Source organism: Patiria miniata, unplaced genomic scaffold, assembly GCF_015706575.1.
Source record: "Patiria miniata isolate m_02_andy unplaced genomic scaffold, ASM1570657v1 HiC_scaffold_7, whole genome shotgun sequence".
Classification (NCBI taxonomy): domain Eukaryota; kingdom Metazoa; phylum Echinodermata; class Asteroidea; order Valvatida; family Asterinidae; genus Patiria; species Patiria miniata.
Genome location: NW_024037074.1, coordinates 18133981 through 18150106, shown reverse-complemented (window position 1 = coordinate 18150106; position 16126 = coordinate 18133981). Strand labels below are relative to the sequence as shown.

Genomic DNA, 16126 nt, shown 5'->3' with positions numbered 1-16126 from the left:
AAAAAAAAAAAAGCCGCGTCGCCGCACCACTTTTTTGGACAAGCTCCATACCAGAAACCGGAGACTTATTATTTTTTTTTGGGCCTTACAGAGGCTACGTTACTATGTGCGCATTGACTGTAGTCCATCAGATGGATCATTTTTGTCCAAAAAAGCCCCCACGTAATCTCGTGGTCAGGGACGAATATGCATCAGATTGTTATATTCAGTAAAAGCTTTAGCATTTACCTTAAATATATTCCACCTTTCACAAACCAAAAAACCATAAGTTCAAAGTTGGTGTGATATTATTGAGTGAATTTTACCGACTCAACCAGAACCAGAACGAGAACCAAAACCAAGCTGACTAAAAATGCGTCTGTTTTTCTTAGAATGGCACATTCTTATTATATAGGTATTCATTTGGGATATTGGAATAGTTCTCTACGCGAAGCAAAATCTAGATATATCCAAAATCCAACCAGTTTTTGAGGCGAAAAATCGAAGAAAAAGGCAACAAAATGATGAGAGCCAACTTTAATTATACACAATCACAGAAATCGTATACGCTTAGTCGACTTGACCTTTTGAAAACCTGTTACAAGACTGCCGTAAATATTTGGTTGTTCTAGGCATCCTGACGAATAAATGTCATATCCTTACCTTAGCAACAAATCTGACAGTTTGTGTGACCCCATTCAAGTTTTTTTTAATGCATCATATACAGGGCGCCACCAAGCAGTCGCTTAGACACGATTGCCTTCCTTGCAGTTTTTCGTCTCTGTGTTTTTCCTTTGGTTTGCCTTAGAGTGATCATAAAGCCAAAGATGGAGCCGGAGCCGGAGTCAGAACCATGATTTCGAAAACCCGAGGGGCATGAAAGAATTAATACGCCATGGATCCATTGCGCGTTAAGGCGGAGTCAGAGGGCAATGGTTTTGTGCATTCATTGTTACTAAATTAGCATAACAAAGAACACCCTCTGGAATGCCTGCTATGCACAAGGTCTATATTAAGCTCATATTTGGAGCTTCAAGTTCACGTAGCAGAATGGTACAAACAAATCTGCACCGTATAGCTGATTGAACTATGGAAAGATTCTTATCGTTCAGGAATAATATTTACTTTGGTGCAAATAATAATTTAATTGGCACTTACCACCCTCTAAGGTTATAAAGTCCGTTCCTTCAGCTTCTGGTTCTTGCACTATAACATGCAGAGCTCGGTACCAGGCACAAGTCGGAAACTAGGTAAGGTCTCCGTTCCTTTTGTTTTTAAAGCATTTTTTTGGTGTTTAAGCCCATCGTTACACCAGTTTTCTAAAAAACAACGAAATCACATAGGGGAACGGAACGTTTGGTGCTCTTACAATTCTTACCCATGACGTATTGTCTGCTTTGAAAATTTGGAGTACTTATCGGCGCAGTTTCACAGTGTTCCGCAAGATTTCTGTTCATTCATTTCTTCCGTTGCAAAAATCACACATTAGTCAGAGAAAAATCGGCTTCTCGAATTCAGAATTTATTATGCAAGGGTCATATTGACTCACCCCAATACTATTTTTACTGCCTTAAATAACTCCTGTTCCTCCCAAATTGTTCAGTTTTTAGAAATTGCCAACGGAATTTAAATGGCGCGTTCGCAATTTGAAGTGAAAGAAAATGCCTCAGACGACGGTTCCACCGGCAGTCGCAAACGGAACGTGGTCGAGTGCAGTGTGGCTCATCTGGCGTTTGTCATACTTGGGTTCTGTGTTGTCACCACGGCTGTGGCACTCATGGTGTACTACATCCCGGACCGCTCGGGTATAATAGGTACCAAAGCGCCGATTGAAGAACCCAAACGCACCACGACTGTGTACACCACGGAGTCCCATCCTCGGCAAACAACACTGCCCGACTCGACTCCCACCGTACCAGCTAGATCGACCGCAGGTCAAACCACGGCAGAACTGCCAACTGAAGACCCCCTGATGGTGGGCCGGCTACCCCGCACTGTACTACCTCGTAGGTATCTCCTCAACGTCCGGCCGTACCTCTACGAGAACGATGGGCCGCTCAACAGCTCGTACACCTTCGACGGATGGGTGCGGATCAAAGTCGAGTGCGTAGTCCCGACGGACGAGATCGTACTCCACTCGTACGCACTCACCGTGCACGGTGCGCCGAACGTTACGGGCTCGGACTATGGAGACTCCGGCCAACTGCTGGACCATTTCACGTTTGACAAGGACAACATGTTCCTGGTTCTGAAGTTGAAAGAAAGCCTCCAGCCGCGAAAGAATTATGAAATCAGCATTGAGTTTACTGGGCTGCTAGACAAACAAGATGTTGCGGGGTTTTATGTCAGCGAATATTACACGAATGAAGGCGCGAAAAGGTGAGCTTCACACAATTGATTTTTATCTAAACAAAACTCCGGTTTTACCTAATTGTAATCGGTGAAGAAAGACCCCCTAGTTGCCCCCCAAGAAAAAAAAGAAAGAAAAAGACCACGAAATTTGCCCCTCTTCAAGGAAGTGTCCTTTTTAAATAAACCATAAGAGGAATGTATATAGATGACAAGTATTTTACTCGATTCCTATTCCTTAAACCTACGGATTTATTAACCCGCAGCACTATGAAAATTTTGGAAAACGTTTGTCAGGGCCCGCCTTCGATGCCCCCCCCCCCCCCCCCCCATGAAATACTGATTCCCCCTCCCCGGGCCCCCACCAGTGACGAAATTGTTTGGGATACGCCATTGGTTGATAAGAACAAAACAAATAGCTATACCTTTATTTAAACATTCATTTAAAAATCTCACATAACTTTTTTTCGGGGGGGGGGGGGGTGGCGGGGATTGTAGTGTGGGGCTATACATCTTCATTCAGAACCACTATTTAGGTAAGCTCTGAAGACCATCATCTTTAGAAAAGCCCGGCAGATTAAAATTTCATGACAGTCTCGTTTCGGTTTGCGGTAACACCATGTGGTAATAACTACTGTTGCTCAGCAGATATTTAGTTCTAAGAACTTGTCCTGCTTTTTATCAACTTTTTATTAAACAAGTAGTTTTTAGTTCTGATAAGAACAGTCCTGACAGTCCTTTGTTAAGGTTTGTTTTATTCATATTGAAAATAATCCTATTCAACTTGATGTATGGTTTTTAAAATAAATCCGGAGTAATTACCACCTTCGTTTATTTTAGACTCACAGCCACAACTCAAATGGAGGGACCACACGCCCGCCGCGTCTTGCCCTGCTTCGACGAGCCGTCTTTCAAGGCGTCTTTCGACGTCCAGATAGAACATCGAAGCGACATGATCGCCCTGTCGAATGGAATGGAGACTAGCACAATACAGCTGGACAATCACTGGTCTAGGACGTATTTCAAGCGTGTCGGGGACATGCCAACCTATCTCCTGGCTATGGTTGTGCACGACTTTCAGAATGTCAGCGGTACGACAGAAGACGGCTGTCTGGTGAGAAAGACTACTCATTAACCTATGGTTTCTTCTTTTGTTCTTCATGTATTGGAGTCATTACACCTGTTGTCTTTCGTATCTTAATTTTGTGGTTGGGCATACCTAAAACGTTTTGGTTGCATTTAAATAAGGCCAGAAATTGATCTTTTTTTTTCTTTTAATGTAATTTTAGAATCAAAGCCATTTACCAAAAAAAAAAAAAAGATAAAGCGAAACTGGAGAGATGGCTTAAAAAATAAAATTGATTCTGTTTCTGATTGCAATTACATGAACTGGAATAATTTCTTAGTTTATGTATCTGAATGTGAATAAAATTGACGTCGTTATTGCCGGCCTTTTTCATACATGTATATAAAGATGAAGATTCGTTTGGCATTATGACAATTGTATTGTGATAAGGCGAGATGACACCACAACCAGTGTAGTTTCTTTAGTTGCTTGTAAATATCTTTGTTCATATATCTTGAAAGTACAACCACACAGACCCCCTCTTTGTTTCAATTTTGCCAAAATAATACCCTTGTTGCAGGTTCGAGTGTGGATACAGCCTGAGTACATTCTAAACGTTTCCACAGCTTTGGACTACGCAATTAGGATCCAGACATTCTTTAATTCCTTCCTCGACATGAAGTATCCACTTGAGAAGCTTGGTAAGTTACACTCAAAATGAAAACCAGACAAGTACAAGCAGTACTGAGAATGTTTCTTGTCCGCTCATTTTGTCTTAATTATGTTTAGGCCAAAAGAAAATAAGTCGATCTCTGGTCAGCGCGCGCGTCAATTTTAATCAGGCGCGTCAATCTTTTTTTTTTCCCAAAATGTTCCGCGGTAGCTCCAACAGCGCCCTCTATTGCCGCACCTCCTCAATTTTTTTTTTACCAAAGAGCACCAAGGAATGGGAAATTGCACCAAGGCAAATGATCGAGAGCACCAAGACAAATTATGGAGGACAGCAATGTACATGAGGACACCAAAAAAGCAAAATAGTACCCCACCTTGTCTGTACAATTCAAGCTTGAAGAGAAAAAAAGAAAAAGGAAAAAAGAAAAAAAGAAAAAAAAAAGCCGCGTCGCCGCGTCAATTCCGGAACTTTGGTCTGACCAGATACCGAATATGGCCTTATACACAAACAGTACAACTCTGCAACTCCAGCGTTAGGAGAAACTTGTGAAGCACTGTTATTATAGAGCTATAACAAGTGGGCAAGTTCGCGCAAGAACTATTGTTGACCAATGGTTAACCATAGTTCGACTAAAGTTAGCCCGAACTCTGTCTAGTTGACGATGGTTGATACAGCAGGGAGCCAGAAGGCCAGGAGTTTTGCGATGGCATTATATTGACCAGCGTTTGACTACAGACGTTCGCACGCTGCTATCAGTTCGCAGGCGTAGATCAAGCACTAGTCGACTAATGGTCTTTGCCCGAACTTGCTGCATTCTGCCGGCGTTAAAGACAAATTTCAAACAAGAAGCCAAACCGAGGCTGTCAGTGCAAAACCATTGCATTTTGTTTGACATCTTTTCTTTTCTAATCGTCACCATAAGAAAGGACACTGAAGCCCTCGCTTTCATTACAATAATTGAAACTCTGTTATACTAAGTCTAAGGTAACATTTTATGACTCTCTGAAACCCCAACTCAGCGTTTTTGGTCTACCAAAAATGCTTAATTATCACGAAACTGAACTCGAACATCACTCAAGGTAATTACTGCTTTCTTTTGAATGATTCAACAGACCACATTGGAATTAAGAAGATGTATGGAGCAATGGAGAACTGGGGTCTAGTCACTTATGACGAAAACCTGCTGATTGACGAAGCTGATGATCTGACAATTACACACGAGGTGTCCCATCAGGTACGAAACAAAATACCGGAAATCAACACTCATTTTTGATAAGTCAAATGCTCAATTATATCCCCCCCGAATATTTAAAGCAACGTCATTGTTTAAACGGTATCATTCTGCAGTGGACTTTTAAAACTCTATTCATTCAAATTCGTCAAACCACATTTAGGTTAGTCGCTAGGTGTAAACCTATCAATTTTATTTACTTCAACCCGCACAGCAAAATGATGTCCATCGGTTTTACAAATACATGTCAGTGCAAAGAAATAAACTGGATCAAAGAGAAGTTATACTAACAACAAAAAAGCACCCAGAGAGCACAAACCTCCGCTAATGCTAAAGAATTTCCCTCCATATTGTCAGTGCATGTCCACCCAAAAGAAATGCTTGCATATCCACTGGACATGCATATTTTAGTGCACATTGCCTGTGTTGGTCAACTCTCCACTCCCCCATTGTATAAAATGGTCTAGTCCATTGACCTGTGTGGTTTGATTTGGTGGGTGATAAGACATACAGAGTCACCGGGTCAGTACCACGCACACGAATCTAAAGGCCACACATTTTGTACAAAATTTGATGTGATATGGTACCAGACGAGTGATTCAAAAAAGAAACATATAAGATGAGAGGTATAGCAGTGGCTGTTTTATTCCATTTGGATGAGTTTGGTTTGTGTGCTTCCTCCCTCTTAGTGGTTTGGCAACCTAGTGACTCCCGAATGGTGGGACGACATATGGCTGAACGAGGGATTCGCCAACTACCACCAGCATATTGGGATGGACTATCTGGACTCGGGACAGCAAGAGGTACGTTTTACACAATTATCGCAAAGAAATCTGAAAAAATAATAACCTTTACTACGAGCACAAACGTACTGAGGAATAAAGCTGCAAGTTCTCTTCATTCAGAAGTAGTTTACATACTTTTTTTAGGAAATGAAAGCGTTAGCACTCAGTCCACAACCAGCACTGACTGGGGAAATTTTCATTTCTATAAAAGAAAACCCAATCCCTGGACCCCCAAAAACCTGGACATGTCATTTTGACTATAGGGGGCGCTCCTTCCCCTTTTTTCTTATATAATTTTGCACAGAATCGTGGATGAAAATGGGATAAGTAATAAACGATGAACAACAGTCGTCCTCACTCCTGTCTTTATTAAATGATTTTTTTTTTTTTACAATAGCCTTTGTTTTTAGGGGGTGGGGTGGGCAATGATTTCGCACTGAGAGTGTATGAGCATAGGAGATGAAGTTGTGCCACGTCACAGGGTCAACTTTAACAGGAATAGGTGAAATATCAGATTCATTTTTCATTTTCCTCCCTTCTTTTCCTGTTCTTTCTATTTTATAGAGTTTGGTGTTCTAAGTAGACCAAGTATTTATCGTTTTTCCCTCTTTTGGTAGTATGAGAATTTTTATCAGATGACAATGTCGGGAGCCCTTGAAATGGACATCAAATATCTGGTGGTCTCGGCCTTGAAGGATCCAGTCTCAAGCAACGTTGACGATATCGATGGCAAAATTGTGACCTTCACCTATGTCAAGGTAAAGAAGCTGAGAGTGGCCCATGGTTTCGTGAATTTGGGGTTTTCACCCGACATTTATCAGTTAAACAAAATGCTTCATGTAATATGTCTAATATGTTATCGTTTTCCTGGCGTTCTTTGGGGCAGACTAGAAAACAATTTCTTTGTAATGTTCTTGTTTGATCCACGGCAAATCTGTACTTTTTGAGTTGTGTTTGTTAATTGAATCAAAACGAAATAAAGGTTGCGTATACAACAGTTGCAAACATAAACAAAACTACCCAATTATTATGAAATACGTCACTTGACTGTAAGATTAATTGTCTTAAGCATCCTGTGAAATCATGGAACCTGGTGTGCTGTCATGTTAAACAAAAAAAAATTCTATCCATTTTCAAAGATGGTCGGCCGACCATCGTTTGAAAAAAAAATGGACTTTTTCAAATACTGTCCCCAATTTATCATATTCAGTCAGTCCACATTTGTTTGCAATCGGTTACACACCCGTGAACGGATGTTAGCCAGCTAGTCTGTTTTCCCTGACCTGACAATTCTCCGTTTCGTCTGAAGTAGGGTCAGGGAACCAGACTGCAAAAACAGCAATTTGTCTTGGTTTTCCAGCATCGACGAACACAAAACTTTAAACAGGTCAACATAACAATATTTACTATAAAAATACTAACCCCCAAATCCATCAATTTCTGAAAATTACAGCGAAAGCAAATGTTGTATATGCATACTACCTTTAAGTCAACGTCCCAGACTGACGGTAATTGTCTTTAAGAGAGGTGCTGGTAGCTACGGTGCTCGATTGAGGACATGGTTCGTGTCTTAATAGTCATGTTCTTATTGACAGGGTGGCTCCATCACATTCATGATGAAACATTTCTTGTCCGACGGAGTGTTCGAGAAGGGAATCCGTAACTACTTGAAAGAGCGCGCCTATAAGAATGCTAATGTCGACGATCTTTGGGAGGAACTGACCTACGTAAGTTTGTTTGTGTTGGCTTATTTCCTCACATAATTTTCGTCTTGATGTGCAGTTGTTACTTTATGGCCAGCAGAAGAACCTTACTTTAAGCAGAACAACCTTACCACAAACACATTTTTCATACAGTACATACACCTCCTAGATTTTTTTTGTATTTTCAGATCAAATTTTTGTGTTTCTCAAAGTAATGTCTGAAATTGGAAAACATATTTGAGTCGATCAATTCGTTCAAACAATCCTGACATTTTAGAGCTTGTCGTCTCAGGCCCTCCAAAATGAAAGCATACCCTCATAAGAAATTACACTGTAATTATCGTTAGTGTATTGCCTTAAGTAGAACGTACATTTCGAATGGTTGGCTTGATGGTTTTCCCTATCCACCAGCATTGTAGAGCTCTACATCGTCCATTCCCCCGTCTGTAGTTATTTATACTATTTGCAATATTGTATTAAGGCCGACCAAGACGTCGGGAAACACGACATGAAGAAGATCATGGACACGTGGACTCTGCAGCGTGGCGCCCCGCTGGTAACCCTAAATAGAACTGGTGACACTATCGTAGCAACGCAGGAAAGATTGTATACTGGTTTCCCGCATCACCCAGATCCCTTTAGGTAATGGACAACTCTCACTTATTGGCATTTTTGTCGAAGGCCTACAATAAGTCGAATAATTCACACAACATGCTCCTGTTTCGTTCGTCCGGTGTAGACTTCAACCACATTTCGCACTGCTTTTGAAAAATAATCTTCCAGTGTTTTGCACACATTTGCTTCATTGCTCATTACTAAGGACTCATTGCATTATTTTAAATCGAAATTGCGGGGCGCGACTTCACTATGTGATACACTTACCTTTCATGTATGATGTAAGCCCCAAACCAGTGGTGTAGTGGATTTTTTTCCCGGCCATCCCAGCACCCACTCTCAAATTAAAATTGATACTGTGATTTTAATTTTGGTACACTCTAAAAACTGTGTTTAGCAATTAAACACTATCTTGCTATCACTTTGTAAACATGTTTAGAAGCTAAACATTATGTGTCCAATTCCTAAACATTAGTGTTCACTAGCTAAACACTATCCGTCCTTACGCTAAACATGTTTAGTACTTAACATGCTTAAAAACTGATAGCAAGAAAGTGTTTAGAAAAGTGTTTAATTGCTAAACACAGTTTTTGCAGTGTTGAAAAAAAAACAAGTTTTCGTTCCATCGCACCCTAACTGTCTTACAACATTTTAGTTCTTTCCTAATTTAATTCGGCAGCGAGCGTTATTACATCCCCCTCACATACGTCCACAAGTCGGATCCGAACAACTCAATGACAGTCTTCATGGAGCCAGCTACCGCAGAAAGTAGGTGTCAGGTATACATGGCTGTGTATTCCAACTTGTTAGATTGAATTCTAGTATTAAGTAGGAGGTGGTGGGTTATAGTTCATCAACAGGAAAGGTTGTGATGTCTTTCTCGCCAGTGGCTTCAAACTCAGTGGGTTTTAGGGCACGGGGAGTACTGGCATTGAGTAAGACAAGTTTCTCTTCGAATTACTTTTTATGCCACTGTTGCAATTTTAAATAATTTTTAGTATACAAACAATGAATGTTTGTGAGTGCAGTGTTAAGAATAATTTCATGAGGTGACAGATAAATGTTCCATTCCACGAGATGAAGCCAAGTGGAATGGAATATTTCATCTGTCACCGAATGAAATTATTCTTTCCATTGCACGAACGTGAAACATTCATTACTTGTTTTATATAACACCTGAATAAATCCTTGTCATCTGATTGATTGACTTTTAATAGCCAATTTATTCAGGTTGAAAACAGTTTAAAAGTTCGACAAGTTCATCATATTTATATTAATATTGCAAACTGTTTAACAGGCTGAGAACAAGCGTATTCAATTTATCTCGATTTAAAACAGCGCCATCGCCGGCAGCAGTGACACCGTGCAATGGAAGTTCTATTAACCGTGCAATAAAACTTCCATTGCACTGTGCGCTGCGCGCCACGCGCGCGCCGTGCGTTGGTACGAATAATTCAATGACATGTGATCAACAATCCACCAATCAGATGACGGGGATTTATTCAGGTGTTGTATAGTGTTGGATAAAAATAACACCAAGAAGATCTAGGCTAAACCTAGCTTTCTTTGCTTGGTCCGAAGCGATCGTGAATCTTGAGGGAGCATCTCAAGACGATTGGTACCTAGCCAACTTCTTGCAGACCGGATACTACTTCGTCACCTACGATCTCCAGAATTGGCAACGAATTGTCGACCAGGCACAGAAAGACCCCAATGTAAGGACAACCTTTTCCCCCAATTTAATTACGTGGTTTATTGGTATCAATTTGTCTTGTCCATGCTCCGAACGTCTTGAAGGTGACCTATTCAGCGGAAAAAAATGTATTACAGATGCCTTTAAAAAATCATCTTTGAACAGATGCTACTTGTGCATAAAAATATCTTTGATGAGAACTACATTTCTTTCAGTGCAAAAGAACGAATCAATTTTTTTAGTTACCTCTTTGCTTAAACTTCTTTTTGTCATTTTCAGGTCTTTTCACACCTGAATCAGATTGGTATGATGCACCAGGTCAGGCTCCTTGCGAGAGCTGGTATCGTCCCCTACAACATATCTGACTCTTTGATCGAAGCCTTGAGCAAGTCCTCGCAAGGCACAAGGAAGGCTGCTCTTGAAGATGACATGTTGGATCTGAGCCTACTCAGAGGTCAGAGGTCACGCAAGGTCATCGAGGTACTAAATGTTTCCCCCCTTAGTTCCTTTGGAAGTAGCAACGGTTTTTCTCCAAACCTAAAGTTTGGACACCAGTTTCGACTTCAGAAGGTATTAGACCCCTGACTTGGGATGGCGAGAACATTAATGGTATTTCCGTTTGACATGGACATTCAGCTTCCAAATTATTCTGATGCCAGAAATAAAGACACAGCCGGGACGAAGCCGATATTTAAACATGAAAAATGCCCCCATGCGATGTTTAATACATGTCTTTGTTTTACAGGGATCATTCTGTGTGTACTTTGATCAGTTAGATTTTTTTTTCAAGAAACGTTTATTTCTACCAAAAGCAAACATATAAAGCGAACATGCGGACAAGGAGTCACGCAATCAGACGGAGGCAGTGATTTGATAAAGCCGACGCTTATTGGGGCATGTCGTGATAGCTAAGGCATCGGCTGGTTCTGTCACAGACACGTTACAAATATAAAGCGCAGTTAAAGTCATCGTCTGGGCTGCGCTGCTATCTGGACATCAAAATATGGTACTGTTCGCAACATGGAGTATAAATATCCGTTTTCCGTTTTATAGCGACGCGTTTTGGATAACATCAATCGTCTGTACAGTGAGATCGGATGGCGAGAAGCTACTACCACAGACCCATCTACATCAAGGTAATGTATACGATATGAGCCCAAACTCCTGACAAAAATGAAAATATTTTTATCAACCAAATGTGATACTTTCATAGATATTTGTATTACTTTTGTTCCAAATCCATAAGTGTGATAATAAGCTATTGTTCTCATAATGCCCATTTTACATTTCAATTTGTTGACGTGATATCTTCAATGTCCCCATTCCATCGTATCAGACGGATAGGTGAGAAGCCTCGCTTAGACATTACTTCATTGGCGTGTTTCCATGGCAACAGTGATTGCGTCAACCAAGCGACTACACTCTTCAAGGAGTTAATGGACAACCCACTGATAAACAGGTTTGTATAGGTTAGACATTCACTTGTACCCTATGGGACATTCTGGAACGTTTACAAAGCCTTTGCCTCCATGAAAGCTGCACCATTCATGCTGTATTGTTCTGCTTTTTCTATTTTGATACACTTTGTTTCGATCATTAATCTTTATTCATTGTATGTTTGAAGTATGAATGGAAATAAAACAAACAAACAAACAAACACCCCAACAAACAAACAAACAAACTTGATTGGACGATTACAGCCCGATAGTCCAAAGGTTTCATAGTCCGAAGGTTCGTTAGTCCGAAGGTTCGATAGCCCGAAGGTTCAATAGTCCGCAGGTTCAATGGTCCGAAGGTTCGACAGTCCAAAGGGCCCATTAGTCCGAAAACAGAAGAAGGTTAAATAGTCCGAAGGTTCTATAGTCCAACAAGACGATGGGCTTCGATAGTCCGACTCGACAATAAGGTCCGATAGTCGAAATGGACGATGAGGTTCGATAGTCCTAAAGGGCATTAAGGTTCGATAGTCCGAATTGACAATAGGATCTTATTGTCGATATGGGCTATCGGACCTTATTGTCAAGTCGGACTATCGTACCTTATTGTCGATTCGGACTATCGGACCTTATTTTCAATTCGGAATAATGAACCTTCGGACTAGTGAACCAAATATACTAAACGGGGACTACCAAACCTTCGGATTAATAACCTTCGGACTAATGAACCTTCGGACTAATCAACCTTCAGACTAATCAACCTTCGGACTAATGAACCTTCGGACTATTGCCTCAAATGTTCGGATTAACGAACATTATTTCATTTTCGGCCTTACGAACTCTCTCTTATGGGAATTTTGTGCATTCGGACTATCGAACTTTCGGACTAAAGAACCTTCAGACTATCGAACCTTCGGACTATCGGGCGGACACCGATTGGACGAAATCTAATTTGAATATATAATTATGCGTCTTTCAGTTGTTTCCCCTACCCCTTCCCTGGGCTGCCCCACCCAAGACGTGTCGATTGTCACTTTTGAAGTGACAAAATTTCCACCCCTCGTGCAAAATTTAAGTGACAATCTCCGACATACATATGGGCGCACAAGTGAATGACTTTCCATGTAGTACGCCAATGTTAATGTTTTTGAGTGACCAAAATCGAAAATCCCCACCCTGGGGCTGGGGGGGGGGGGAATTTGACAGGCGCATTAATTAACATACATTTGGTTACCCTTTGGTCATTAACAATAGATAATAAAGCTATTACAGTCACATGCGAAATCAGCATTACAGTCCTATTGTCGATACAGTGTGTCTGCATGCATTTTCATGGTGTCGTTGTCAAACCTTGACCGCTGGATATCTCTGGGTAAAACAGCGAGACAAGGGTTATGAAACGGCTCTTAAACTTTAAGATATGACAAAGTTAGGTTTAAATGTTTAGGTCAACACATAATAATATCAATCGAGTTAGAATGGAGTATTACACAAGTATATGCTGTTTGGTTGCAAAGGGCTGTTTTAATTTTTTTCATTTTTTCCCCTGCAGTGCCAAGCCTGCGTTTCGGTATCTAGTGTATTGTAACGGCATTCGGTATGGCGGCCAGGTTGAGTGGGACTTCGCGTGGGGTCAGCTACTAAACACTAGCGTGGATCGTGAGAAGACACGATGGGCAGTTGCGCTTACATGCTCCGTCAGCCCGACCGCCCTCACGCGGTGAGAAACCCTATTAGGCTCGTCTGAAATCGTGTACCAGAATTTTTAACACAGTGTTCGCATCATTGGTGGATTTGGTGCTAAATACAATTTAAATTATCTAATTTAAATTATTTGGTGCTTATACAATTTAAAAAGAAAAATAATTTTAAAAACTAGAATCTCTCAAGAAGTTTTATTGATTTGAGAAACAGAGGCCAGACAAAGTAATTATGTTCTTTACCTCATAATTATCTTTAGATCATAATCTGGGCGTTTTGTCAAGTTAGGCTTGAATATTTCTAGCAGGCCTACATGTATAGTTCTCTTTTCAACATAGTTTATAGGCCTACTACATACTTTACGGAGGTTTTTTTTAATTATGTTGTTGTTGTTGTTGTTGTTTTTATAGCTATATCGATACCCTGGATGGCTCATCGCGTGACCAGAATGTATTTAAAATCATCTCCGCATTGGCAGACAATCCTATTGGTACGGACATGGCCTGGATCTACCTCCAGAAGAACTGGGAGTGGTTGTTGAGGTAGGCGATACATTTATATTCCATGAAAATAGGCAACAGCAGTCAGGGATAAAAGGAAATAAACGGCATGATTATCTGGATATGCTAGAGGAGAAACTTTGCCAAAAAGGCGAATCCCAAATCCAAATTGGCGTCGTACGAACTGGGCCCAATTGCAAGGCACCGAGTAAGGTGCTTTGCTTATACGATTTGTTATAACGTTCCTAAGATGGACAGAGATGCCAGAATGACATCGTGAGAATGAAAACAAAATGTGTCTCTATCAACTTTACGGAGACCGTATGCAGTAAGCACGGCAAAGAACACGCTATCATCAAAGGTAAAAGCTTTGCTTGAAATAGGGAAATCCCGAGAACGGGACATTTTCCCGCATATTGTTCAGCAGCATCATGAAATATGTAGGCTCCTTGAATACCAGTTCGTAACTCCGTGTCGGCAAGTGGGGGAGGGGGGTGGGGGACGGAAAACATGTGATTCTAGGGGCGCTGTTCAGAATACAAATGTGCAAATAAATGCAAACTTGCGCACTGTCGTCCTTTATTACATAAAAAAGTGCATTTAAAACTTTTGTACTGTTCTCCATTTTTTCTCTCTCAAACCTATTTCTTAAATTGGTACGGTCGGAAATTTACAAGATAACCTCAAAATAGGCATTTTTTTTCCATCCATAAAATGGGTGGGGGATATATCCTCCGTATCTCCCCCATAATTTACGCCCCTGTTCAATACCACAACGTGATGAATTATTGATCTGTGATGAAATAAAGCAAGAAAGCAGGTTGTTGTCGCGCCATAATTATTTCTCAACAGCATTTCCATACACAGTCACTCTCGTTTCCTTGATTATACTTAAACCACCACTGAAGCAACATGTAAAATCTTCGTCGAGTAATGTATAGACCTCCATCGCCAATTGATTATCGCTGTGTTTGTCTCCGCAGTGAATCCTTCCAATCCGCCTCCAATCTTCTTCTTTCCACCGCAGCATCTTTCAGCACTACCGATAAACTTCAAGAGGTAATTTTTCTCTCCACAAAACCTCTTTAATAGGCAGACAAATCTAATAAAATGATGGTCACAAACATAACGGAAGCAACATTTTAATCCCAACTCTTTCCACAGTTTTTGTTTTATTTGTAAGACTAAGATCCACTATAAGATCAATCGATTTCATCTTTTCATTTCAACAGTTACTAGATTTCGGGAACGGACGTAACTTTGGTCGAGCGCAGCAGGCTTACGACACTGCCGTGATGCAAGCCCATCTCAATATTGAGTGGGTCGCGAAGTATGAATCGAACCAGGAGACAATCTCCAAATGAGTAAAAGAAAGAAATCCGACAAAAATCCCAATATTGTGTGTTTATAAGTATGTTTTATTGTAATTCACCACCGTTGATATAGATGCAGTTCCTGTAGATAGGCTATCGTTAACACCAGCGTGTCGTATAAGAAAATCATGTTTATTGGTTGTTTTAAGCCCGGTTCATACTTCATGCGAATGCGAATGCGAAGCGAATTGGACGTCATGAAACATTCGCTGGGAAATTCGCCCGAGTTGAAATGTGTTCAACTTTTGCGAATTCGCAGCGCGAATACTTGCCATGACGTCACAGATTCGCTTTCGCTTTCGCGCCGAGTATGCACCGGGCTTTATGGTTGTAAAAGGCCTTTGTGCATTTGTTTGTCTGATTATGTTAAATCTATGGCCCTGTTTAACGTTCATACTGCAGCTTTTTATGCACCAAAAAGTTAAAATACTACTGCATATTATTATTTTAGGTTAGATTACCACTTTGCAAAGATATCAGTATTGTAGAGTTTAAAAACGTTGATTAGGCTTATATAAGATTATTCATGGCAGTGGGTTTTTATGCGTATGAAAAGAAAACCGCGAAGAAGAAATTATATTAATAGCAATGAAAAACACTTGTTGACACTGCAGTCCTCTATGTATAGTTATGATATAGGCCTACTGTGTGTCACTACACTTGACCCGGTCTGAATATTGGACTTGCCCTTCGATAAGAGAAGTTCAAAGTGATATATGGAGAACTAGGGAGCATTTGCTCACTCGCCACTAGTGCAGCTCTGTTTACGTGGGAAGACTGGCTCATGTCTAGGCGCTCTGAGCAAACTTTCGTTAGTATGCGGTAAGTGTGATGGTTAAACTTACTTCCTCGCATCGCATCATAAAATATAGGTTTTCCTCTTTCAAATGAATATAATTTCTTCATGGTTAAAGGCGAATAATTATGTGCACTTTTTCATTGAAAAACGGGTAACTCAGTGAAAATTTCGCGTTTCCTATGGAGGTCACGGCACATTTCCCCGGTTTTTGAGGGTGCGGGTT

The 16126-nt window shown here is 40.7% G+C and overlaps 1 protein-coding gene across 1 annotated transcript; it reads left to right on the top strand.

The window, feature by feature from the left end:
- The first annotated feature begins 1594 nt into the window (after window positions 1–1594).
- LOC119745018 (aminopeptidase N-like) lies at window positions 1595–16041 on the top strand. The gene is made up of 17 exons (XM_038221242.1): window positions 1595–2358; window positions 3169–3442; window positions 3975–4095; window positions 5180–5301; window positions 5988–6101; window positions 6701–6841; window positions 7679–7810; window positions 8268–8428; window positions 9081–9169; window positions 9983–10116; window positions 10374–10574; window positions 11148–11230; window positions 11431–11553; window positions 13083–13250; window positions 13642–13773; window positions 14715–14790; window positions 14964–16041. The coding sequence occupies exons 1-17, from the start codon at window positions 1610–1612 to the stop codon at window positions 15093–15095; spliced, it is 2952 nt and encodes a 983-aa protein (XP_038077170.1). The 5' UTR covers window positions 1595–1609; the 3' UTR covers window positions 15096–16041.
- Window positions 16042–16126: the final 85 nt, after the last annotated feature.

Excerpts from the sequence above, each read along its gene's own strand:
- LOC119745018 (XM_038221242.1), top strand. The coding sequence starts at position 1,610 with ATGGCGCGTTCGCAATTTGAAGTGAAAGAAAATGCCTCAGACGACGGT. Across the intron at positions 6,842-7,678 it reads TGACCTTCACCTATGTCAAG|GGTGGCTCCATCACATTCAT; the intron begins GTAAAGAAGCTG and ends TCTTATTGACAG. Across the intron at positions 13,251-13,641 it reads AGCCCGACCGCCCTCACGCG|CTATATCGATACCCTGGATG; the intron begins GTGAGAAACCCT and ends TTGTTTTTATAG.